This window comes from Thrips palmi, unplaced genomic scaffold, assembly GCF_012932325.1.
Source record: "Thrips palmi isolate BJ-2018 unplaced genomic scaffold, TpBJ-2018v1 HiC_scaffold_10, whole genome shotgun sequence".
Lineage (NCBI taxonomy): Eukaryota > Metazoa > Arthropoda > Insecta > Thysanoptera > Thripidae > Thrips > Thrips palmi.
Window position 1 is genome coordinate 9467849 of NW_023144621.1, and position 25582 is coordinate 9493430.

Here is a 25582-nt window from a genome sequence, read left to right on the forward strand (position 1 = left end):
TTTTCCCTTTTCCTCGTCCTTTTCCTCTGTCTCTCCTTATTAAAAATTCGAAAGCAAATCCCTGCCCTCAATCCAGCGTGGTGGCTTTTGTCCCGTCCGCACACGGCCACGGTCGGCCACGGCACTGCATGGCACGCGAGCTTTAACGACCACCACACCAGAAGCGAGACGACCAGTCCATCTTTCCTCCTGGGAGGCTGGAAGCGGTCAAGTGGCGCACCAGACCGAGAGTCGTCGTTTTCGTCGCGCGCTCCCTCTCGCACCTGTGCGGCACGCCCCGCGAGTGCGAGAGAGACCGCGCGACGGTCCCCTTGCACTGGCAGCGTGCTGGCAGCGTGCTCAGGGCGCTAATGAGGCCCCTTCCAGCGCTCCAGCCAGCGGCTCCATGGAGGCTCCATGGAGGCTCCAGCACGCCGATCATGAAAGCGAGAACGCGGCGAGGAGAGCCTCGTCCAGGTCACCGGGCGCGCCCCGCCCCTGTCGTGTTCGTCATGTCGTCCCGCGGATTGAGACGTCACGGGCGCCGTGCCGGCCGTGCCCCTGGTCGTTTGTCTAGCGGCGCTGTTTGCCTCCGCAACAATAACAACAACAACAACAACAACAAAAGCATCGCCGTTGAACCGAGTTTTTGTTTGTCTCAGGAGCCGATCGACCAGCCCAGGCCCGGCGCCGCAGTCCACCATGGCGGCCGCCGTGCTTCCCGCCGTGCTCCTTCTCTGCCTGCTGCACGGTAAGTGCTCGCCTTTCCGCGTGGAGACGATTAGCGGGTCGTGATGGCCGTGGGTCAGGCGGCACACCTAGCAAAGCTAGCATTGCCGGCAAGGCCACTCCGACTGGCAGGGTCAGGAGTAATCGAGTCGTCGGACTTCGGGTGGCTAAACAACCCCTCGAACCGCGTCAAGAGTGACTTCTGCTCGGAGCGGCGTCGCTCCTACGATGCTCGACCATCGCACCGGGCGGGCAAGCCCACGGGAGAGGCCCGGAATTTACAGGAGGCGGGCACCGCTTTTTGCACCCACCACCCCAACCCCCGGCCACCCACTGTCCGTTCCCACAACAACATGAATATCGCGGCACTGTGTCACAGGGTCTTCTTGCCCCGCGCTGCCCCGACTCGGATTTTATCTCGGGAAATAACTACCCGCCCGGAGGGATGGGGAGGACAGAAAGAGCGGGACAGCCAGGAGGGAACTTGCCGTGGATGATAAGCTGTATTACCGGAGACCACCTCCCCCTGTTCCTTCCCCGGGCAGGACACTCCAAAATGTCAACCTGGACAATAACGACCATTGGATGGAAATGTGCCGTACTTACCTGCACGCCGCCTGCCCGCCTGCTCGACCGCCGCCCCAGGCGCGTCGAATAATTGCTCCGTCCTCACCGTGTTGCGACACGCATGCAAACGCGGCTCGGCAAATCACGTCCTACAGTGCGTCGCGCCGCACTCCAGCGGCTTCGCTGGTCTTTGCCGGCCGGCGCCATAAGGATGCATAAAAGGATGCGCGCTGAATGGCGCAGCCTCATTCCCAAGAGTCGTCTCTCTGTCTCTCTCGCACGCCTGCGGGACGCGCCAAGAGTGCGAGGGAGACAGAGCGACGAAGCCACCATTCGGAATGTGAGGCGGCAGTCCGAGCTTTCTTCGCGCTGGTCGCGCGTTACGGTGGAGCGGCCCGCGCTCCGCGAAGGCGACATTCACGTGTTGCTCCCCGAGTCTTTTTGAACCAAGGTACTACACTTGCATCAAGAAATTTATGTTGTTTCAAGTAAATCCTTTCACCAAAAGTTCATTTTCATGGTTCAAGAAGAATTTTTTAGAGTGTAGGACGCTGTTGCACGGCGACGGCGAGGCCAGCGATCCGTCTTCGGGGCGTCCTCGTCCTCCCCTTCGGGCGGACAAGTTGAGCCAGCCGAAAATCGGCGTTCGAATTGTCCCGAACCCTGTTCGGCATTAAACATGCATTAAGCTGGCCGGCCTCCAAACGGACCGGCAGCACGCCGGCAGCACGCCGGCAGCCAGACGATGATTGTTCCGAGACGTTGGCGGGCGGGGCCCTTGGCGGGGCCCTTGGCGGGGCCACCCACAGGACCCTCATCCCTAAATAATAAAATAATAATATCACCGTACCGGTGTGCGCGGTGTGTGCGGTGTGCGCGGGAGGGGGAGACTGAGGCAGCCAAGAAACGGGGACGGTCCCAAGGGCCGTGCGAGTCGCGAGGTGTGTTGTGCGGTGTTCCGCACCACCACAGCCACCAACAACAACAAAAGACCACCAACAGCAGCAGCAGCAGCAACAACAGCAGCAGCTAGGTCATCCCTTTCACTGGACAGGGTGCCCTGATCCCTGGCCCGGCTGCCCCGGCTTCGAGATGTCTCCCGACGTGGGCTTTACTATCGGGGCTCCGGTCTAAATAACCAAGCCTCGCATAGTGTCCCCGCTGTCCGGCCGTCCGGCGGGTCGCGGTCGACGGTGCACTGCAAAAAGCGAACGGAAAGCACGACGACGACGACGTTTTCCTCGGAGCGTCGGAGCCCCTGCGAGGCAGGCATCCCGCGCACACCGGTGCGTGGAGCAGGCGGCGTGGCCTACCCGCCGGGCGCTCGCCGAGGAGGTGCTCAAAATCCCGCACGGGTTTTTGAGCTCCAGAGTCGCTAAATGGGACTCGAACCGAACGTGTGACCCCACCAATAGATTCCTCGTTTAGGGAGCAATCCATTGGTGGGGTCACACGTTCGGTTCGAGTCCCATCTCGTGACTCTGGAGCTCAAAACGCGTCTGGAGTTGACCGCCTGCGCCAACCGGCGGAGAATGCAGTGCCACTGTTAGTGTCGCAAGGTCGCTCGGCAGCCGGCATGGCACCTCGGCCACACTGTCGCCAACGCCGCGCGGCAAAAACAAAACCGCGTGCCTTTCCTCCGCGGCGCGCGTGGCGTGTCTCGGCTGCTCTTGTTTCTTTCATCGAGTTCCGGACTCCCGGGGCGGTGCGGCCGGCCTGGGCTGCCTGGCCTGGCCCGGGTAATACCAGTGGGAGCGGTAAGTGGAGTGGCACGAGCCCCCCCCCCCCCCCCCCCCCCCCCCCGGCCCTGCGGCCCTCCGGGGCTGGGCCCCGCGGCTCACGCCCGCAGCCACGAGAGCGTCTCCTGTATGGAGTGCCGGTGAGGTGCCGAGGGGGCGGCGGGGCGCGACAACCACTCCGGCCATCATCGCCGCGTCGAAACAAAAAGCAGAGAAAAAACGAAGCAAAAATGATGGATATGTGCACGCCATCGGTCGTGGGACTCGCGCCGTCAGCGGCGCCTAGGCTGTCGCACGCCGTCACGTAACGACAACGATCTCACACACATACACACACACAGATTAACTCACACACACACTCACACACACACAGAGACTCACACACACACACGCGCGCGCACACACACACACACACACGCATCGTAACGATATGCGTCACGTTCGGCAGTGCGGCCAATCGTGGGTCACGATGATGACCACCTTGTCCCGAAATGTGAGGCAAGGACCGCAGACAGGCGGACAGACAGACAGACAAGCGGGCGCTGCATGCGAGGTGGTGATCTCGGTGTGCTGCGCAGTGCTGCGTCCGGGGTCCCGGCAGGTCCGGGGCCCAACAAAGGCAGTGCTGTGCCGCTACATGGAGTGGGGTGGTCGGCAGGGCCGGCAGGGCGGAAAGAATTTCCCGAGGTGGCGTGGCGGCGTGGCGCCCTGCTCCTCGTCCTCGTTATCCTGCTGGCACTGCCTGGCAGTCCGTACGTGTTGCGCCACGCCACGGCACGCCACGCCAGGCAACACAATGACCCCTCCGTACCCCGTATGTGAACATTACGGCGGCGAATGCGAACGCCGCGAACGCCGCCATGACGACCCGCCCCGTGTTATTTGCTACCCGCCTTCGCTTCGCCCGGATTGCGCCGCACCGCCGCGCCTTCACTGTATTTTCCACCGTCGGTTTCCTCCTCGTTTTTTCTGGTGGAGTACACGCAACACGTTGCACGGAGGGCGGCGGGGCCGGGCGGGGCCTGCAGGGCCGCGCTAATCCTGTCGCGATACCACCCCGTGGATTATCACCGCGTATGAGGGACCGCGGGGCGGCACGCCACAGCCCGTCGCTCTGTCTCTCTCGCACTCACGGAGCGTGCCGTATGGGTGCGAGAGAGACAGAGCGACGGAAAGTACTCTCGGAATCAGCCTGCAAGCCCCCAGCGAGGCAAGCCGAAGACGCTCGGGCCATAAATCGGGCCCTGCTCATTTGCAAAGGAAATGCATCCCCTCTCGAGAAGTGCGGCGATTATTATTTGCCTGGACTGTACCGCGGCACCGCGCCGCCGCGGCCAGGCTAACGGAGTTTTGGCCGAGATGAGTCAATTAATGTCGTCGAGTGGGGTCGGGTCGGGTCGGCCTCGGCCGGTGGCGCCGCACCGCGCTCCGAGATAACTTTGAGTGGGACTCCGCGCTCTGGGGCCCGTCGGCCCGTCTGGCTAGCAGACTCATTCCGAGAGTCGTTTCGTCGCTCCGTCTCTGTCGCACTAGCGAGGCGTCCCGCATGGGTGCGAGAGAGACAGAGCGACTCGCTCGGAAAGAGTCCGACGACGTCGAGGTGGTAATTGGCTTTCGGAGCGCACGGGAGCAGCATGCGTCGTGCGAGCCCTGAGGGTTCCTCCCCGGGTTCAAGTACAGCCCGCGGCGGAAGTTTTTGTGTTTGTGGCGCGCCTCGCGGGGTCGCGGTGTGGCCGGGGGGTCCGGCGGGGTGACGCAAGCGCGGGGAGGGGACGGCCCCGCGGCCCGCCACGGCGCCACGGCTTTGCGCGTAATAATGAATTTGCAATTTGCGTGAGGCCGCGTCGCCGCGGCACCACGGCCCGGCCGCGCTCGGCGCGCACCTCTGCTCGACTCGTCAGCGCTGCCCGCGGCAGTGCGCACGCCGGGCACACCCACGCGCCGGCAGCGCGACTACACGCCCACAAATCCGCTTCATTGTTTTCAGTTTTTGTTGGCATTCCCATTTCATCATTGGAGATGGGTCTGGTTGGGCTACTGCGGCGCACCGACGCGACCCCGCGGACTGCCAGGCGAATGTGAATGTGAGTGCAGGGGCAGCCCGAAGCTTGCCCAACATTCGCATCGACATTGCGGTGGAGCCTCTCCTCGGCTCGCGGCCCGGCTCGCGGCCCGGCTCGCCCGGAACACACGGGCGGCCCGCTGCGCGACGGACTTTTATTCGCTCTGCAAGCCCAGCCAGCACCCGGAGGGTGTTGCTGGAAAACCACGCTGTAAAACTTGGGGAATAGGTGCGGGAACTATCCCAGCCCGTCGCCGCGGGCACCGCCAAAAAAAAGGAGAGGAGAGAGGGACACAGCAGGGCGGGGCGGCCTGCCGTCTGTCGGGTAAATGGTCATGGGCGGGCCGCGGCGCGCCGACGAATGCCTTCATGGCCTTTAGGCGGACAAAATGAAAGCGCTCTGCTGGCCCAGCCCAGCCCAGCCCGGCCCGCCAGCGGCTTGATAAGAACTGGAATACAATTACCCCCAAATTGGCAATTTCCATTCGTGAACCGGCGGCGCTGTCTCCTCGTCATCCCATCGGCTTCACGCATGGCGGGCCGAGGGCGGGCCGAGGCCTGCAGGGCGGAGGGTCCCGCAGGAAGAGGGAAGACCCTGGAGGGCTGGAGACCGGAGGGCTGAGGGACGGCCGGGGCATCCTGCAGGATGTAGCGCGGAAAAGCGGGCGCCACTCGGCCCGAAGGCCCGGAGGACCCCATCCCATCCCCATTGCCCCCGATTAACTGCCTGGCGACGGATTGCCAGGCAGGAGGCTTGACGCTGCAGCAAATTACATTGTCGGCCAATCTTACGAGTATCGGATCGTCAAAAGGGAAGTAAAATAAGCAAAATGACGGTGACGTCGAACCCCTGTCGATAGTACGGCATGTTGAGGGCAGTGCGGCCGACCGCGTTGTTTGGGTGGTTCTGCTGGCTTTTCTCTAGCTTGCCCTAGGCCAGCCCATCTCATACGTGCCAAGGCTGGCCGCAGAGGCAGGCCACAGAGGCAGGCCGCACAGGCCGGCCGCAAACAGGCCGCAGTGCGGGTGCGTGAAACCACAGCCGCCCGCTGAGTTTCTCATGGACCTCCGGCGTCACTCCGCGTGCGGACTGATTCCGAGAGTCGTTTCCGTCCCTCTCTCTCTGTCTCTCTCGCTCGCCAACACGGGCACGCCCCGTGAGTGCGAGAGAGACAGCGACAGTCTGCTGGGTGGCCGGAGCGAAAGCGCGCCGCATTCCGGCGTCCAAGCAAAACGCGGCCGAATCCGCAATCCGCGACGACGGCGACCTCCTGACAAAGAAAAAGCCATCCAGTGGGTTTGCAACGACCCGGATCGGATACCGCGAGCAAAATGGCCAACTAGTTCAGGCTTCATGTCTCTCTCTCTCTCGCACCCCGACGGACGCTCCACAAGTCCAAGCGAGATAGAGTGACGAGAGCCGTGTTCGGAGCAGGCCCCTAGCGCGCGCTGCGGCAGTGGCATGAAATAAATTTAATGAAAAGCGAGAGAAAGGGCGCCCCGAGCCTCGCGTATAGTTCTGCGGGACAGGCTTTATTTTATGTGTGCTTTGGTCAAATTGCCTGCGGCGTAGTTTTCGCGAGTCGGAACAGGCAGGCCGGCCTCGCTCAGCCTCGCGCACCCATTTCCAATTCTTCCACATTCTTTCGGAAGAGGGCATGGGACGGGCGCACTCATGCGTACGAGCTCCATGGAATCAACAACACATTCATGCGAAGATTTTGGCCCGGTGAGTCCGAACAGTTTTCATCAAATTTTTCGCGCGAGAGTGTGTGCTGAGAAGGATGAAATCGTACCTCTAATTCACGTGTTAGACGGCTCACGCACATCGCACCGTGATAGAGATTTCATTTTTTTCTCTCTCCCTCCCTTCCGGCAATGAGGCAGTCGACTGTCGTGACGGTGTGGTTGCTGCGGGGCTCCCCGCAGGGCGTGCCGCGGCGCTACGCGGCGCCCCCACGGCCGCCACCCTGCGAGCTAATTCATCACCTAATGCACCACTTCACTTCTCCGATACGTATCTGCGCTGAGGTTTCCCCCCGCTCGGCGCGCTCGCTGGACGGATGGCAGCAGGGGATGAACACCGACGTCCGGGCAGGAAGGGCGTGGTGTGGCGGGGCGGGGGCGTCTCAGACGGCCGGGGTGTCATTCATCTCCCCGGTCGGGGAGCCCAGAGGACCGCCAGCCAAAACGGCAGGCCTCTCTCTCGCACTCTCACGGGGTCATGGGGCGGCCCATGAGTGCGACAGAGACAGCAAAGTGGCCTCTCCGAAGCGTGCGGCAGCACGGCAGGCAACCCGCCACGGCGCCACGGTCCGCCGGCCATGGCTCGGCCCTTCCCCCAGGGCAGCGTACAGGGTAGTGCTGTGCCTCGTCGCCGAGCCCAGGCCGAGGCCGTGCATGGCATGCGTACGCGGCCGAAGCGACTGGATGTCGCTCCCCCTCGAAGACCCCCCAGCCCGGCCACACCCAGCCCCACCGCGGGGCCACGGCGACAACGCCCACGCAACAGAGCGCCCTCCGGGGCGAATTAACGCAACCTCCGCGACGCTCCGTTCCGTCGCCCCGCCCGACCAGGCTAAAATGACCTTCGCTTCAATTAAATTTTCATTTCATTTGCGGCGAAGCCCGCGGCATTACGACTCCGAACGCGAAGTGAGCGTCCCCGCGCCGCCAGTGGACTAATTCCGAGAGCCGTTTTTCTCGCTCACACCTGCATGGAACGCTCCATGAGTGCGAGAGTGACAGAGCGACAAAAACGACCATCGAACGTGAGCGTGGCTGGCCGCGTCTTGTCGCCGAGACGGAGGTGACAAAAATGGGCAGCACGGCACGGCGACTTGAACTCCGCGAAAGAGAAGCAATGGCTTTCGGTTATCACTGCCGGTCCAGCAGAGCGCCTCTCTCTCTCTCTCTCTCTCTCTCTCTCTCTCTCTCTCTCTCTCTCTCTCTCTCTCTCTCTCTCTCTCTCTCTCTCTCTCTCTCTCTCTCTCTCTCTCTCTGTCGCTCTCTTTCGCCTCGCTCGGGAACGGCCCGCTCCATCTGGCAACATGACTCGGCGACGACCGTCCCGCCGGCACTAGGACGACGGTGAAGGGCACGGCGGGCTGCACATGGGACCCGCACTGCGAGCTGCGCGCGGGTGCGGTAACACGGCAGTAACGGGGTAACGGAGTAACAGGGTAACAGAGCCGAATCCGGCGCGGCCAGCCTAACAGCCTTTCGTCAGTGCCCTCCAGAGCGGCGCCCCGCCCGCTCAGGGTCGCCTTCGTTTTGTTGCAGTGCGGCGCCCGATTAGAACGCCCAAATACTTTGTCAGAGACAATGAGTGTAAAGCCCCCGCCCCGCCCCACCCGTGAGGCAAAGCAGTGCCTTTGTGTCGGCGAATGCACCTGGGCTCGCTCACGGTGCTTAGCCCTGGACACCGCGCCCATTGGTCCAAAGGAAATCCAATCCCTGCGCGCTGATTGGTCCAAATAAACGAACGCTCGACACTGATTGGCCGCGAGCTTCTAACGACGCCGGCTTGCGATTTTGTTTCGACCGTCTGTAACCGCGTGGGCGCGGCCCAAAGCCAGAAGCGCCAAAGCCACACTATCGGACAACGCTCCGGTGCACACGGCGGGGCGCGGCGGGGCGCGGCGGGGCTTGAATAGAGGAGAGGGCCCCCTAATCCCACCAACCCCTTCACGAGGCTTTCACATACAAACACCCCGCTGGCTGCCTGCCTGCCTGGCCGCCAGCCTTGCCGATATTGTATTATCGCTGTGCCTTTTGGAGGGATGCGAGGCCAGGCCGCGTGCCCCGCTTCGCCCCGCTTCGCCCCGCTTCGCCCAGATTCACGTCGCACACTGCATGGGGCGACCCCCTTCTCCCCTCCCCCTGCGGCCCCCAGGGGCGAAGCGGGGCGGAGTGGCCGCAGCACCCTCTCTCTGTGTCAGCCCTGAAGGGCCGGGACTACGGGACCGCCTCACGCTTCGCGCCGCTTCGCATCGCTTCGCAGCCGTTTTGCCGTGTGGTTTCAAGCGGGGCGCGTAGTTTGTTGTGAGGCTTTCAAAATCGCGGCCCGGACGGCAGGCAAACGAGCAGCCCTGGGGTGCGGTCCGGGCAGGGCCGCCTCTACTTCACTAATTGGCATCCAAAACTAGACAATTACCAGGCGGGTCGTGTCGGACAGGCCGGTCGGTAAAAACGGACTCCGAGAGCAGGGCAACCATGCTGGAAGCGGAACCAGCAACGTCCGAAGCGAAGCACCGAGCGAAGCGCCCACGTCTTCCAGCGGTCCAATCTCCGCTGTGACCTCCCCCGTTGGCGTGTGAAGCTCAACAGGCGTCCTTTGTCACCCTTCCGGTTTGCCCGGGTTTCCCGTTTCCGGTTTATGCGCGTTTCCGCTTTTCAAAGTGCCGGCCTTCTCTGTCTGTTGCAGGCGCAGCGGCCTTCTCCGGCGGCCCCGTGTACGTGGGGCCGCAGGGCTCGTCGCCCGCCGCGCCCAAGCCGGCCGCGGTGGACCCCGGCCTGCAGACGACACAGACCGTGTACGGCTTCCTGGACTTCACCACCACCATCGGCAACACCGTGATGGTCTTCTCGCCGCAGAGCGCGCCCGCGCACACCACGCAGGCGCCCGCCACCACGGCCGCGCCCGTCATCGAGACGAGGCCGGCCGCCGCGCCGCCCGCGCCCGCCGCCATCCAGCCCAGCAAGCCCACGGCCACCAAGCAGCCCGCCGTGCTGTCCAGCGTGGTGGAGGTGCGCGGCGGCGAGGCGCCCGTCGACAAGGTGAGTCCATCTCGACTTTGCATCTCCAAAGCGCCCAGAAGGGGGCACAAAAAGGAACGCTTCTTTTAGCGGGGTAGGATTCGAACCCGGCCCCCTGTAGTCACTTTGCCGCGGACGGCCACGGCAGGCCATTCGTCTTGGGGGAAAATGAAGTTAAAGAAGGGCCAGGAAAGGCAGGCCACAGGCCAGGAATCTTAGATCAGCCCTGCTCTGGAATGGTTCCAAACAAATGTGAGTGCTTCTATGCTTGGCCGGGCCCCGCCTGGCTCCGTCCGCGGACGGCGCGCCGGCCCTGAGTGGGGCGGGGACGCGTATGTTCCCGAAACTTGCTATGAAGGCTAGGGGAATCTCTTCCGCTGTAAAGAGGGCGGCCAGTGAAGATGTAAATCGCGCAGCGCACGAAGAAGAACGAAAAAGGGAGGTAGTCGAACCCGGGGCCTTCTTGGACAAGCGCGAAACACTTACGCGCTGCCACCATCGAAACGGCGACACTGACCGTCGTTCGTCTGGCCGTTCCACGGCGAGTGTGGGCCGGCAAGCTTGTTGTCGGCCAATCCGGCATCCGGGACCGCCCCGGACGCTCCTGCACATCCACGACGACGCGCTCCATTACGCGGCCGCGAGTGCCGCCGGGGCGCTTAAAACGCCGCGAAAGACGAGGCGGCCGAGACGTGCCCACGCCATCAACCCCGCGGCCGCCGAGGTGCCTGGGGCTGGCCTGGGGAGCGGGGCCATTAACGGGGCGACGACGTCTTACGTCGCTTTAACGCGCTTTAGCAGGGGAGGAAGGGGGCGTCTAGCGAGGACCCGTGTAGCAGTCGCGAACCCGAGAGAGGCACCACGGCAACACGCAGGCCGCCACGCCCGGCCACGCCGCCAGGCTGCGACACCTGCAGATGGGCCAGCTGGGAGGCAGGGGTCTATTGTTCTGTGTATGGCTGTGGGAGGGACGGCGACGCTCACTCATTCGCGACGTCTCTGTCTCTCTCTAACACTTACTTCTCGTCCGGGCCCGGCCGGGCAGACACAAACTCACACAAGCACACACGGTGTGGCCTCAGCGAGGCGGGCTTACGACATCACGCTCTGCGGCTCTGCGTGCGTGTGTCCTTTCTTCGCCACTCGCTGTCACAGACGTCCACCGCGGAGTACAAAAGGCCCACGGCGAGAAAATAAAACGAAAACACGTTTCGACTGGGCTTTGAACCTGCGACCCTTCCCTCTCTGTGTTGCAGGTTGACGGCCCGATCCTGTCCAGCGTGGTGGAGGTGCGAGAGGGCCCCGCGCCCTCCGCGTCACCCGCCGCCTCGCCCGCCGTGCAGCGGGTCGTGTTCTCCAGCGTGGTGGAGGTCAAGGAGGCGCCCGCCCCCAGGATCCTGTCCAGCATCGTGGAGGTCAAGGAGGCCGTCAGCGTGGCGCCCCCGAAGGTGCTCTCCAGCGTCGTCCAGGTAGGCCGGACAGCAGCGTGCCAGCAGCGTGCGCCCGGCACGGCGAGCGCGCCGCCGCAGAGCGCAGGCGCCTGTTGGGTTGCCTAACCGCCCGCCGTGCGGGGTAGCGAGGCACGCCCGGCGCCAGTTGGGTTGCCTGCCCGCCTGGAGTAGCGACGCATGTTATACGGCTCTCAGTTGGGTTGTCTCATGCCTCCGTCTGCTGCAGGTCGTCGGCGGCGACTCCCCGGCCCCGTCCGTGTCCCTGCCGGCGCCCAAGGTGTCCGTGCTGACGTCGTCCCACGACGAGCCTGCCATCTCCGGCAACAACCTGGTCATCGGGCCCGAGTACGACTTCCTGTCGCGCCAGCCGTCCGAGGTGGTGGACGAGACCTACAAGGTGATCGACCTGCGGCCCAGCGCCAAGCACAAGACCCCCGGCGCGCGCAGCCGCGTCAATGTGGTCGTGTCCTCGCACGTGGCCGAGAGCCCCGCCCTGCCGCCGTCCGGGCCGCCCGCGCCCGCGCCGTCCGGCCCCCACAAGCCGCACCCCACCGGGCTGGTCACCAAGCTGGGCGGCACCGTGGTCAAGGAGGGCGTCACCACCGTCCACGAGACGTCCGTCATCGGCACCTTCATCTCCGGGAAGTACGCGCAGGTAAGTGCCCGCTGCCCGCTGCAATGCCACCTTTTAGACTTGATTGTATTGACCAACGCCCGCCTCCGCCGCGCAGGTCCTGGAGAGCACGTCCCACGTGATCCAGCCCAAGCAGAAGGCCCCCGCCATCAAACCCACCGCCGCCTCGCAGGCCCGCATCCTCAAGACGGCCGCCCCCACCGCCAAGCAGCTGCGCCACAACCTGGACCCCACCCCCGCCGCCTCCGTGCACGAGGAGACCGCCGTGCTGCCCCTGGAGGCCCTCTTCAGCCAGCCAGGTGCGTTTAAGAGCCGACGTCCTCCTGAACATGCTTTAATTTTAATTTCGGCGTCGCATTGTTGTCTGACGAGGACTCTGTTGCCCAGCCGGACACAACCAGGTGCGGCCTGCCCGCCGCTCGGGCGGCGCCTCCCGAAGAACGACTTCAAGGCGCGCTTTGGCTCCGGCTCGGGCCGCGCCGGCCGCCTGGGTGGCTCCCGCGAGGTGGACGCCACCGACGGCGAGCAGGACATCCAGGAGCAGGACATCCAGGAGGACCACGACGACAGCCAGGGCCCCAGCTACAAGAGCAAGCAGCGCCAGAGGGGCTTCAGGTGAGCAGGCGATGTTCGGCTGCCGTGACACGGCCTGCGTCGCCACCACGCCGGTCGTTGCGAGCTGATGCCCCTGGAGATTAGGCCACCCATCCTACTCCCGGCCGATGCCGCCTGCCCAGCGACGGGGCGCGTTCGTCGCTCCGTCTCTCTCGCACCCCCGCGGAACGCAACACGCGTGCGACAGAGACAGCGCGACGAATACGCGTCGTTCGGAGTCAGCCTACAGCCCAGCGCTCCCGCGCCAGCGTGAGGCCGGGACGGGCCGGGACGCCGCAATTGCGTGGCGATGAGTTTTGAATATCACATGACCCGTCGCTGCGAGGGGCGGCGGAAGGGGGAAGGGGGCAGGAGGAGGGGGCAGCAGATTTATAGTGCGCGGGGCCTCTTATCCGCAAACACCGCTGCGAGGTAAATAGGGGCGCCAGAGTCGAGACACGACAGGGGACCTCCCCCGCGGCCCCCGCCAACCCTCCCCGTCAAACGATGTCGCCCCCTCGTGCTGCATTCTGCATTGCCCCAGGAAGGCGCGCGGACCGCCCGGCCGAGGCCGTGCTGGCGGCCTCCGCGGTGTAGGGCCGCGCTGCCGCGCTACGCAGTGTAATCACCATATTTCCCGGCGCCGCGACTTTTATACCCGTTTTGAGGACGACGGAGTGGCGGTAATGACGGCGATAGATTTACAGCGCCGAGTCGAGCAGCGGAGCGGCGGAGGGGGCGAGTGAATCGGAAGCGCGCTCGCCGCCCCCGCGCCGCCCCCGCGCCGCCCCCTGTTCCGTTCCCGGCCAGCGCCGGGCCACCAGGGCTGTTCGCCATTTATATCGAAACCTGTTAACGAGCCGGCCCACAGGGAGTGGGGCCACGGCAGAGCCATTCCGAACAGTCCGCTCTGGTCGCTCTGTCTCTGTCGCGCTTCTGGGGGCGTCCCACAGGGCCCGCAGGGGTGCGAGGGAGACAGAGCACCCCGAGCGGAGTCAGTCTGCTGGCGTGTCGTGGCGGTGATCGCGGCCCCCATCGATTTCGACCGGCTGCCTCGCTGTTTCTTTTCCTCAAGCCCTCGCTGGTGGACTGATCGTCCCTCTCCGTCGCTCCGCCGCGCTCCCTCTCTGTCGGCCTCGGCGCGTCCTCCGCATCGCCCAGGGAACTCGCGAGTCGCGCTGCGTCTGGATGGGATTGGGATTCATCCCATGTTGGTAATTAAAGCCATATCGGACACGCTCGGCGTTTACCGCCACCGAACGACTAGCGGCCCCAGCGGTTTTTTCTGCCGATTTTACCCGCCCTCCACCTCGCTCGGCACGTGTGTGTGTGTGTGTGAGTGCGTATGTGGGAGTGAGTGTGGTCGGTTACACGTGGAACTTTGCCGACGGAACTCACACACACGCTAGCACACGCACACACACTCACCGCCTCGCACCCTCCGCACCGCGCGCCCACTCGGGCAAAAACTCGCACGCGTGGTTACGCACCCCCTGCTCCGCCCCGCTCCGCCCCAAGCCTCCCCCTCCCCCCTCTCCTCGATCGGGGCCCCTCTCACGCATGCCCGCGTTCCGATCGGAGCGACCACGGCCCTGGCGGCCCGGCCCAAGGCCTGGCTGGCCTGCCTGGCTGCTTTTCAAACTTTGAGCAATTAATATCGCTCTCTTTGCGGCGCCGAACCGCGCCAAGGCGTGTGCATTCCTTGTCTAATCAAATACGGGCAGCCGGGCCGGGGAGGAATGCACACTCTCAACATCTTATGATCGTTTTTATACGTATTACGATGATTTTTCATCGTAGGGTACGCATAAATTTTCACATACGTAATTGCTAGACTTTGCGATAAGGTATGCATGATTTCATCGATACGCAGGTTCTACATAAGGTATGCATGATTTCTAATCATTACGTGAATTTCATGTAGTACGTATGTTCTCATTTCAACGTAAGTTATGATGACCCTTCATCTAAGATTAGAGGTGCACGCGGGAATGCAGCGCCCCGCCCCGCTCGTAATTATGAGGCTCCGCGATACATGGCAAAGCTCTGGTGGCTCTAGCCAGTGGGCTGAATTCCACACACACACTCCACTAGAAGCCGCCCTCCGCCCTCAGACCGCCGGCACCGCCGCCACCGCCGGCACCACGCATAGCGCTTGGGGTTATTACACGGTCTGGCTGGCGGTGGCACACCGCTGCCCCGCCCCGCCCCGCTCTCCTCCACGGTCGCGTGGCCACGCCGCCGACTCCGCCGTTAATTGCTGTACGTATACGGAGGCAGCGCGAAAATTAAAATCATCGATAGTAATCGATATATCTCTAGGCTCGCCGGAGTGGCGGCGCCGCCGCGATCCCACTCCACTGTATACGCCACTGGCACACTCGCAACGCACACCAGTGCTGTAATTTTAATGAGAACTGCCAGCGCTGTGGCGGCAAGCCTCGTCGCTCTGTCTCTCTCGCACTCATGGGGCGTCCCGCATAGGCGCGAGAGAGACAGGGGCAGCTGTCTGAGCTTCGACCGCGCGGCACGCCACTGTCGGCCAGCAGGTCACTCCGCACAATTTAGGGTCTGGCGGGACACTAATAGTTGTCTCGTCGAAAAGACAGGTTAGGTTAGACCACCGCATGCCGTGGTGCAGGGTGCGGACGAAACAGCGAACAGTGTACTGCGTGCTGTGGGGTTGAGAGAGACAGACATTGCGCCCGGCTGTACGTTCTATCTCGCCTCCTCATCTGGACGGAATGGTGTAGGGGCCGGCGGACACATGCCTCAACTCAAGTGAGGCGCTCACCCCAGCCGCCGCGCCGCGGCTCGGCCCCCTTATCGGCCTTCTGCAGGTGCAAGGCGCTGCCCCAGCGCTGCCCCAGGCGTGTGCCGTGCTGCCGTGTGGAGCTTGGCGGAGCCCCAGCGCCGCCCCGCCCGAGCAGGCAGCACTGACGCTTCCCTTTTGTCGGCAGCCCCGCTCCCCGGCCGGGCGGCAGGCCGCGCGCTCCCGCGGGACCCAGCTCGTCCGAGCAGCAGGAGTCCACCCCGCAGCCGCCGGGCTCCCGGCGCTACCAGCAGTCGCCCCGGAAGAACTTCCGCAACTCGGCCGTCGGCAGCAACTCCATCCAGCAGGAGTCGTCGAGCGGGCACACGCGGCGCGGGTACAAGCCGCGCCTGCACACCTCGGCCGTCGACCAGGTAAGCGGAGAGGCGCCACACAGTGGGCCAGACCGGTGGAGGCGGTCAAAATCCCGGACGGGTTTTGAGCTCCAGAGTCGCTTAATCGGACTCGAACCGAACGTGTGACCCCACCAATGGATTACTCTCCGAACGAGGAGTCCATTAGTGGAGTCACACGTTCGGTTCGAGTCCTGTTTAGCGACTCTGGAGCTCAAAACGCGTCTAGAGTTAAGTTTTGGCAGGCTGCGCCAGTCTCCTGGCCCGCTGTGCGCCACCACACCGGATGAGGAGAGTCGTACCGTGTCGTCTGCTCCTGTTGTTCCTCGTCCACACCACTGTGCGATTAACCGACAGGGTTCACGAGTGGTACGCCTGTAGAGCATTCGTCGTTGGGTGGAGTTGAAAGCTTTCCATCGCGCCGAACGGACGGGCGGGGCGACTCGACCCGTTCACCTGTGGAGGCGAAATGAATGGCGAGGTGGAAAGTATTAAAACCACGCACGATGCGATGATGGCGGTGATGGCAGGCCGGCCTGTGTATCGTTATAATTCAATTCGAGTCCCGGTGCGGCTTGTTGCGCTTCCGAAGCATTAACGCGCTAACTGACCTGACACAACGCTTATCACTTCGTCTGCATGCTGAAAAACCCAGAAACCCCCCAAGGGGACTAAACAAAAAATAATTTATTTCAAAAAATTCGTCATTTTGGAACGGTTTGCTGACATAAATTGCTAGTGCTTCGCTTCGAGGGTGCCGCCAAAACGCGTCGCTCTGCGCTAGTGTGCGCACCGGTGCGCACACCCTCAGCACAACAAATAATGAAATAACGCGCTGGAGGTTCTAAAAAGTAATTTTCAAATCGATTCTGCTTTGATTGCGGCGTGCGGCCGCTGGGCCGGCGCGCTTATTGGAAAGACAATACACTGAATAATACATAGTGTGACGGAATAACAACAAACACTCCACTCTCGCGCTAATCCGCTTCGCTGCGGCCCGCCCCTGGCCCGCCCTGCAGCAGCCCACCGAATCCGAAGGGCCGTTTCGTCGCTCTGTCTCTCTCGCTCACCACGGGACGCCGCATGGGTGCGACAGAGACAGGGCGTCGGGGCGCCTCTTCGGATTCGCTGGGCGGCAATCCCGGTGCGCCACGCGGGGCTTATGGAATATGTTGCCATCCGGTGCGCTGGCCATTGCTGCGCTCGGCGCGCTCGGCGCGTTCAGAGCCGGATTTGGGTCTCGTTCTCGCTCGGGCCGCGGTGCCGCGGTCCGCCGAGTCTAATCATGGCTGTGAACCAGGCGGGCTGCCTCGCTGCTTGAGGGCGCTTCCTAACCCACTAACCCTTGTCCGAACAGGAGACGCACTTTGAACAGACCGAGGGCGTCGCCGCGGCTTCCACCGTAAGTACGCCTGCATGGCAAAGCGAAGCAAAGGCATGGCTTGCACGCCGGGGCAAGGCCGGGGTCGCCGCGTTGCGTTTTGCGAGCTCGGCGCGCTCAGTGTGTGGAGTGACGTCTGTTTCCCCGCAGGGCTCCTCGTCGCCCTCCACCATCCACAAGTTCAAGCTGAGCAGACCCAACGGCCGCTGGCAGTACAAGACCACCCCCAAGCCCAGGATCAACATCCGCCGCCAGGACGGCGACACCACCCCCGCGCCGCCCGCGCTGCAGCAGGCCCAGCAGCTGCAGGAGCTGGGCACCAGCTTCTCCACCTCGGTGTCCAGCTCGTCGTCGTCCCCCAACAACGTGACCCCCGAGCAGGTGCGTAACGAAACTCCACGCGAGGCCCCACCGCCGTCGGCGTCCTTCACTCGGGTCAGTCTTCCTCCGCCGGGAGGAACCGAGGAAATACCCCCCGACTCGACACGCACGCGTTTCCATCACCGCGGAGCTCTCTGTCGCGCGGAGTATCGCCGCCGCAAATCGACAGCCAAATAAATGTCGGTCCTTCCTTATCTCGCTCCAATTCCGTCTCGTCGAGTCGAGGGATGCGTGGTCTCGACCCGTAATAAACGACCCCACCCCGTCCCCCGTTCCCAGTTCCCGGGCTATACTGCCACGCGGAGTGGAGCGTCCCCAATCTTGGACTGCGCCCCGACCGATCCCCCGCGACGAAAAATTGCACCTCCGCACGCGCCGTTTTTAGCAATTGCCTCTTCCACCCCCAGGGCGAACTTGAGACCGCGGCCAGCGACGACCCCGACGCCCCCGAGCACGACGCGGCCGCCGAGGACGCCGTCGAGCCGCAGCCCGCGCAGGAGACCATCAAGGTGCAGATCTCGACGCCGGCTGACTTCAGGGACACGTACTACGAGATCGCCACCATCAGGTCCCCCTACACCTTCCAGGTAAGCAATGGGGAATCGGTGGGCACCCCTTCTGGCACGGGGAGTTACTAACCGCCATCTCGACCTAGGTGGGCAACAACAAGAACACCCGCTTCATCACCGTCACCTCCACGTTCGAGCGCACCCTGGAGCCCAGCACCACCGTGGAGCCGTCTGTTCAGCCCACGCTGTCGCCGTCCGAGCCGCTGACGGAGAACATCCTGGCCTCCACGACGGCCGCCGCCTACGACAAGCGCCTGGCCCTGGAGGCCGCGACCCTCGCCACGCTGCCGCCAATCGCCCTGGCGCCCGACCAGGCCACGCCGCCGCTGCAGACCGAGACGGAGACGTTCTCCACCACGCAAGTGCTGCTCAAGACGCACATCCTACCCGTGGTGCGCGGCCCCCAGAACACCACCCTGTACACGCTCGTGCAGACCTACAGCGTCACCAGGCTCGTCACCGCCATCAAGGTGAGCGCCCCGGCCGAGGCGAGGCCCGCGACGGCGGAGCCAAAGAGCCAGTTTCTAAGCCACGCGTGTTCCAGACGCTGCCGCCGATGGAGGTGTACCAGTTCGTGCCCAGCAAGACCCTGACCGACCTCAACACGCGCCTGGACGAGGCCGGCTCCGAGCTGCACCTGGAGCTGGACTTCGGCGATGACGGCAACGCCGAGGACGACGACGAGAACCCCGCCGCCGTCATGGCGCGGATAGCGCCGGACCTGGACCTCGCCAACGTGGGGCAGGAGTTCGACCCGTCCGACGTGGACAGGCAGCGGCCCAAGAAGGCGCACCAGGTACGTGTCACTTCCAGAGTCCAGTCGGAGGGGCGGTGCTCCCGGACGGACGGTCCCCAGCCGGGCGGGCACGCCGACGAGGGCGCCGCGGGGCGTTGTTAGGCAGTGCCCTGGTGCCCGCCGTGCCCGCTCCCCAACTTGCGCAACTTATGCGCTGCCCCCAGCGGCCAGTTTAGAAGTAGTGTATTGAGGACCCGCGGCACAAGGCGCCAGTCGAGGCGGAAAGAGTTTGCTCCGCCGCTCCGCCCTCCCTGACGTATTCTCGGGCCTTGTTTCGCAGAGCGGCTCCCCAGCGAATGCCGTGCAGAGCCCCACCGAGGCGCCGACCACTCCGCCGCCCAGCACGCCCAACCCCAACGCGGCCAACCCGGCGCTCAGCCCCGAGCATCTGCAGCAACTGGCGCTACTGCGCTTCCTGAACCCCCAGGCGGCCGCCGCGCTGGGGCCGCAGGTCATCACCACGTCCAAGCCCGTCATTAAGTAAGTCGAGTACCCGCAAGTAATTTCCGTCGTGGATTTCCAGCCGCAGTTTCAGTCGCCCTAACGGCGAAAGTTGCGAGGCACGCTGCACGCCGTAATGAATAGCCCGGTATCAAAATTCAATTGCTGTCCCCTGCAACGCCCTTCTTCTTGCCCGCAGGGTGGAGACGCTGTACGAGTCGCACGTGATCCCCGTGTTCAACGGGCTGGTGACGTCACTGTCCACGCTGTCACGGCCCGTGTCCACCGTGACGCGCACCGAGTTCGAGCTGGCCACGTCCACGGCGCTGCCGCCGCCGGGACTGCCGCCGCAGGGCCTGCAGCAACTGCCGCAACTGCCCCTGTTCCCGCAGCCCAACCAGTTCCAGGTCACCTCCAGCCCCCTCGTCACCCAGACCATGGTCACCCAGACCGACTCCAAGGTGGGTGTTCCGCTGGCAGTCCGCTTGCCGGTTTGAGGAACGGCGCGCCGACATGCAGCCCACCGACGGGGCTGCTTGCGGGACGGGCTAGCCGCCAGGGCAGTCCCAGACGGCCAGCCGCGGCCAGCGCTCCGATCGTACATCAGAGTAACAACGCTCGTCTGTCTGCCCGCAGGTCCTCAAGCTCACGTTCGGCGCCAAGACGGCCTACACGACGCTGTTCTCGACGCGCGTCGTGCCCACTCTGCTCACCACCTACCTCACCGCCAACGTGCCCGTCCAGCCCACCGCCGCCCCCTTCCCCGGCTACTTCCCCGCCCCCTTCCCCTCCTACCCCTACGTGGGCTAGGTCGGCCCGCCCCCGGGGCTGCGCGCGGGGAGCTTGCCTCGTCACTCACCCCGGACGCAGCCCGGCTTGGACCCAGTGACAGTGCACTTGCACTTCGAGCCGCCACCCCCCAGCGCCGCCGAGGCGACAGCTGATAATAAAAAAAGATTTTTTTTAAATGCATCATCTGCTAAAAATACGAGTGGATGGCGGCAGGTGGGGGGTGCTGCGACCTCCGCAAGAAGCCTTAAGGACCTTGAGTGCCTCGGCTAAGTCCCGGTGCGAAACGACTCGTCCCGACGACAACTTGTTTGGGTGCACTCTAGATTCAGGAGACAGCTGCCGTAGACAGAGAGGTGAGTGGGAAAAGAAATGCTCGAATCTCACAGGAAAAAGTATTATTTATTTTAGAAAAAAGGGTTTTGTGGCGCGGCGCCATAAAGAGATTTCTTTTGAGATTTATTGTAAAAATAGTACAAAATATATGGAGGTTGTGTGTAGATTACTATCGAGGCGGCCAACATGTGTCTGTTCGTTGTGCCGAAAAAAAGAACGTCTTTAAAATTATTTAAAATTTATTTTGGGCAAAACACTCAAAATGTTTCTCGGCAAAATGTCAGAGCTCGAATCTTAAAGTGTATTATTGTAAAACCATTTATGAAATTATAATTATTTTATTTACCGTATGTGCCTTATCATAGTTACAAATGATTAGAGTAAGTTTTCTACGTGATTTTGATACAACAGCGCGGCTTCACGTAGTAGTAGTATGAAACAAACATAATAGTGGCAGTTTTTTTTCGCGGCCTTTTTCAATATTCCTAATTGGGTCGTCACCGGACAAAACGTGTCTTTTTAAGGGATGCCTCGAGAAGATACGATGTTATGTTCGGTGACGAGTGGATTCTTGTGTCCGCAACCTGTTTTCCAATACTTCCCATGACATCGCTACGTACAGGATAATGTTTCACATTCGAGTAACTATGTACGTATGTAAAAGATTTTATTTAAGATTAATGTCTTAGTTCCGTTTACAACAAAGAGGTGTTTTCAAATGTTTCATTCTTAGTAACATAGCTGCTCACGTTTCAATGTATTGCTTTTCTACTGTTTTCTGACTGAAAGTGTGCGTGCGTGTATGTGTGTTAGTGTAAAATGAACGAGTGTGCGTGTGACTGTGATGTGTATTTGTGATCAATCTTTATGGCAGGAGACTAAACGCTAGAAGATCGTGCAAAAAGAATATTATCCCGCGAACTAAAAGCTTCAGAAGTATGAAAATTACGGTTCGGCTCTCTCTCCTAAGCTTTTTACAGCTTCCTTCGTTTTCTGTAGACATTGCCCGCCAGCCAGGCCCACGCGGGGAGAGCATTTTGTAAATAGTGTAAATAAGGCAAGTCGCTTGCAGTTACCAGTGGTGGCGGGAGGCTGGCCCGACCATCACCACCAATGTATGGCCATCGATTTGAATAAAAATTACAAACAATTAAACCTTGTGGCACCATTCTTCCTTACCCACGTTTCTCCAGTGTGCAACCATTTGTCCGGAGAACCCATCTGCACGTGGTGGGAGTGGTCAAGAGGGACTCCGCTGCGTCAATGACTGAAAGTTAACTTTTCATACATTTTAAAAGGGTAAAAGAGGAAAAAGCAGACGTTTTTATTGACGTCTCTCTCTTCCCGGCCTCGGCCCGGAACGATCATCACAACCTGTTTTGCAAAGGGGACACGAGTTAAGCGGGCCTTTAAGAGCACGGGAAAGGGGCGCCTTGAGGCGGGCCGCTTCAAAGGCGTGGTCGACGTGCCGCCGAGACGGCGAGCGGCCGGCCGGACGGCAACACATAGGGCCGAAATAGAGAAAGTGGATAAACATTTCCCTTTGGCAGCACTGCGTCCCCGCCGCCGCCCCTCCCTGACCTCTCTGATTCGATTCCAGCGAGTAGTTGGAGTGGCGCTCGGCGCGGGGTGGGGAGGGGTGCGGCCCGCCTGGGCCAGCCTGGCAGACGGGGACGCGGAAATATTAAAAAGGGAAGTAATATACTGCGACAAGTGGAGGGTTATCGACGGTCGGTGACGCGCCCTCGCCGCCCTCAGGCAGAGCCTCTCGCAGCGCTCTCGGGGCACATCAAGAGGGCCGTCGGAAAGCCCTTCTCTGGCCGTGACGTCCCCGCCGACAGTCCCCCGCCATTTTTCCGCGAGCTATCTCCTCCGCCAGTCAGATGCACTGCCTCCTTGTAATCGACGTTCGCGGACGGCACCGCCAGGCAACGCCCTGCCTCGCCTTATCGGGACCCGTTGCTCCTCTCGGTCCGACTGACTGACTGACGGTTCGGCTGACTGGCTGACTGACGGCAGTGGCAGTGAATTATCGAGATTGGCGTTCGGTCCACCGGCCGGCCGGGGCGCGTGCTGTGGGCCGGAAACCGAAGGAACAGACGGGCGGACAGACGCGGCGCCCAGGGACTGCCACAGCGATCAGTGTCGGCCTGTCGGGACTAGCGTGTATCCATCACGGTCTCTGCGCGTCACTTCTCCGGCGCCGCGGCTCCGGCACGCCACCCCGCTGCCCGGGGTTCGAATACCGGCGCCGCCCTCATTTATTTTTTATGCCCCTAATTGGATCCCACAAACCCCACCCTCACCTGTGGCCGCCCCGCCCCGCGAGCGACCTCCCGCCATTCCACAGCTCCCTTTCGGCGGGTCGGGGGGGCGCGTCTCGGAGACCTCGTCAAATTATTCTCTTCATGCAAACACTGGATTTCCATCTGAAAGGCGGGATCAGCCGCTCCTGCCACGCCGCTCCGGCCACTCCACCTGATCGCCGGCAGATGCCGATATTCTTAATAAATCTTCCACACTCAAAAGTCTACAGAGGGAAATGATATATCTCTGGCGCCGATGCCCCGCGCCCCAGCTCTTTATATATGTTTGTTTGGCGAGCCGCGGGGCCCCGCCAGCGACCCGCCCAGTCCTGGAACCCATTTTGCATTCTTATCTCGATCAACTGTCGCCGTCGTGGCAGTGTAGCTCATACTGTGCATTTTTCCGTTCGGTTCTCGGCGTGAAGTCCATCTGGTAAGAGTAGGGGGGACGAAGTGGTGGCAGCGCGGAAAATGAAGGAGTAATGTTGAGACTCGAACGCGGGTCCCGCGATCACTGGTGGACGCCTAAACGCTCTCGGCCATACAGTAAGGTTAGCTGGGTTTTTCCTTGAAACTACAATTGTGCGCGTGCGCCGCGACCACGGTCTAATACACTGGGACAAGAAAGCGCGGAATTCGTTAAATGCCAAGTCGGGGCCTCCACCAGTCGGGCTGTACTTTCCGCGAGCACAATGGAGTCGTCGTTGTCGGTGAACTGGCTTGCCTCGTGCCTTTAATACCCTCTTCACTCCGGACCAAGAACCCTGCCCGCCAGCACCGCCAGCCCCGCCAGCCAAGCAGAGCTGAGGACAGCAGTCCTTTCCAACCGCAACAACCTTGTCCGATGTAGTGCGACAGAGCGTAAGAAATGTGAAAGCAGTTACAGCAGCCCGAATGGGCGTGCAAGAGAGAGAGAGAGAGAGAGGGGGGGGGCGGGGTTATGGAGTGCGAGGACTCGTCTCTATCCCACGCAGCCCCCTTCCAGACACTCCAAACTGCCGTCCCACCGTAACGCTTAGACGAACACGCGAGTGTGCAGCACGACGCGACAATTTCGAAATTCCAGCGAAATTTATATGATTTTGATGGTAATAAAGGGTTGTGAAAATGCAAAAACAACGTCCTACACGCTGCAGGGGCACTGGCAGCGCGGGCGGCTAGCACGGCCGTGAGGTCCTGACACCTGCGCCTTGTTGATAACTATCCCGACCCCGATCCCCCGACCCGGCCCACCCTCGCTCACCCTGTGGCGTGGCTCAACCAGCAATTAAGCGGGCCGACTTGTAAGTCCAACGAGGAGCATCGTCTACTTTTAGCCCCCGCCCCTTTTACCGGACGGCCGCAGGTATATTATTCACTCCACTAATAATAGCCTGCTAATTAATCGGCATGATTAATGTTCGTGCGTTTTTGCCGACCCCTCAAAGTAATGAGTGTTAAAACGCTTTGCAGTAATTAATAGAAAGCACCTTGGACGATGGGCGGCCTTCTACATTGGCGGTGACGTCATTCTTTGCCCCTTGCAGCGGCAGCGCCCAGTTAGAGACCTAGAAGGTCTCTACGCCCGGAGACGCGGTCCCAGCCACGCCACCGAGAGCCAGACCCATCAAGTGAGGACTGAAAGGCGCTCGCATGTCGGGGCGCGGTGCTCGTTTGAGTCCTTTCAGAGGACCTCTCTCCGCCGCCATGCTGCCGCCATGCCGCCGCGCAGGGAAGGGTGATGAGACGGACGGAGCGCGCGCAAGGCGGTGGCCGGCAGTGGCCAGCCCCGCCGAAGAGGTGGACAATGTTTGATCCTTCATCCTCCTCCCGGGAATAAGGCTCATCCTGATGAAAGGACGGCCTTTGTCCCCTCCCGCTTTTATGCCCGGCCCGGTCGTCGTCTCCATCATCAGTCTGAGCGCGGTCCGGCGTGGCCCGGCTTCAGGTCATCGCGGTGCCCGGCCCGGCGTCGCCACTCGGCCCGCAAAGCGCCGCAGAGCCTCCCGCCTGGCGACGTCCATGTCCGTCCAGGCTGACGCCGTGCTGGGTAGGCAGCCCTTAATGCCGACTGTGCTGTCGCCGCGATGCTGCCGCTCCATTGGGCAGTCGGTTTGCGTCTGCCTCCCTGCCCGCCTGCCCGATCGCTCCCCTCGAGCGGAAGGGAGGGCGAGGGCCCTCCACGGTAACGGGGTCGTCCACTCCTCGGCCGGCCTCAGCCTCACCCTGGGGGCCAAGAGGGCCCCACGGCACCCAGGGGCCCCGCTGGACACCCGTGCATGCTGATCATAGCAATTCCAGCGATAGATTACGATCTGGCGGCCGTGGAGGTGGGCCCTGCCATGGCCCTGCCATGGCCCTGCCAGGGCCGGGGCGGCTGCCCCGCCTCCAGAGGACTGGCTACTAGGCGGTGCACACCGGTGGAAGGATGTCGGATTGTGCGGATACTACCGGCGAGTAGCACGCCTCCGGCCTGTCTCCTCCCGACCGGAAAAAGGAGGAGGAGGATGAGGGACAGAGTCACCAACCCGTTAAAGTCGATCTTGGCATTACAGCGGGGGCTCTAGAGGCGCGCGCCACGCCCGCCCCGCCGCCCCAGCCCGTCTCCGTCGATGTAAATCAAATTCGAGCGGCAGTGAAGCGGCTGGAGTGCCGCCTCGCCGGGGGCCAGGGCAGGATGGGGGCAGGCGGGGGCAGGCCCGGGGGCGGAGGGCGTGCAGCTGTGTCCTCCCTCGTGTCTCGTCCTGTCCACCGCTTCCCGCGCCGTCCTCCGTCCTCGTCAACAGACGGCAGCCTCGCCACCCCCGCCGACTCCTAAGGGTCTCTCTCTCTCTGCAGCTCCGTGGCCGCTCCGCCGGCTCGCCGCCCGATATCGGCAGATAGTGGCGCCCAGCGCCGCACCGGATGCCTGCGGTATTAACAAACT

General features: G+C 62.4%; 2 protein-coding genes across 2 annotated transcripts in view; one reads left to right on the top strand and one right to left on the bottom strand.

Annotated features, from left to right (window-relative positions):
* Nucleotides 1-681: 681 nt before the first annotated feature.
* Nucleotides 682-21526, top strand: LOC117638920. The gene is made up of 15 exons (XM_034374136.1): nt 682-730; nt 9503-9855; nt 11091-11303; nt 11512-11940; nt 12017-12218; nt 12321-12534; nt 15474-15699; nt 17036-17080; nt 17210-17440; nt 17848-18027; nt 18096-18479; nt 18554-18805; nt 19086-19285; nt 19446-19707; nt 19883-21526. The coding sequence occupies exons 1-15, from the start codon at nt 682-684 to the stop codon at nt 20054-20056; spliced, it is 3414 nt and encodes a 1137-aa protein (XP_034230027.1). The 3' UTR covers nt 20057-21526.
* Nucleotides 21527-21545: 19 nt separating this feature from the next.
* LOC117647172 overlaps nt 21546-25582 on the bottom strand; it is a 61649-nt gene continuing 57612 nt past the window's right edge. Inside the window, exon 3 of the mRNA XM_034388768.1 lies at nt 21546-21638. Within this exon, the coding sequence (XP_034244659.1) occupies nt 21612-21638 (27 nt within the window). The 3' untranslated portion in view covers nt 21546-21611. The remainder of the gene's footprint in view (nt 21639-25582) is intronic.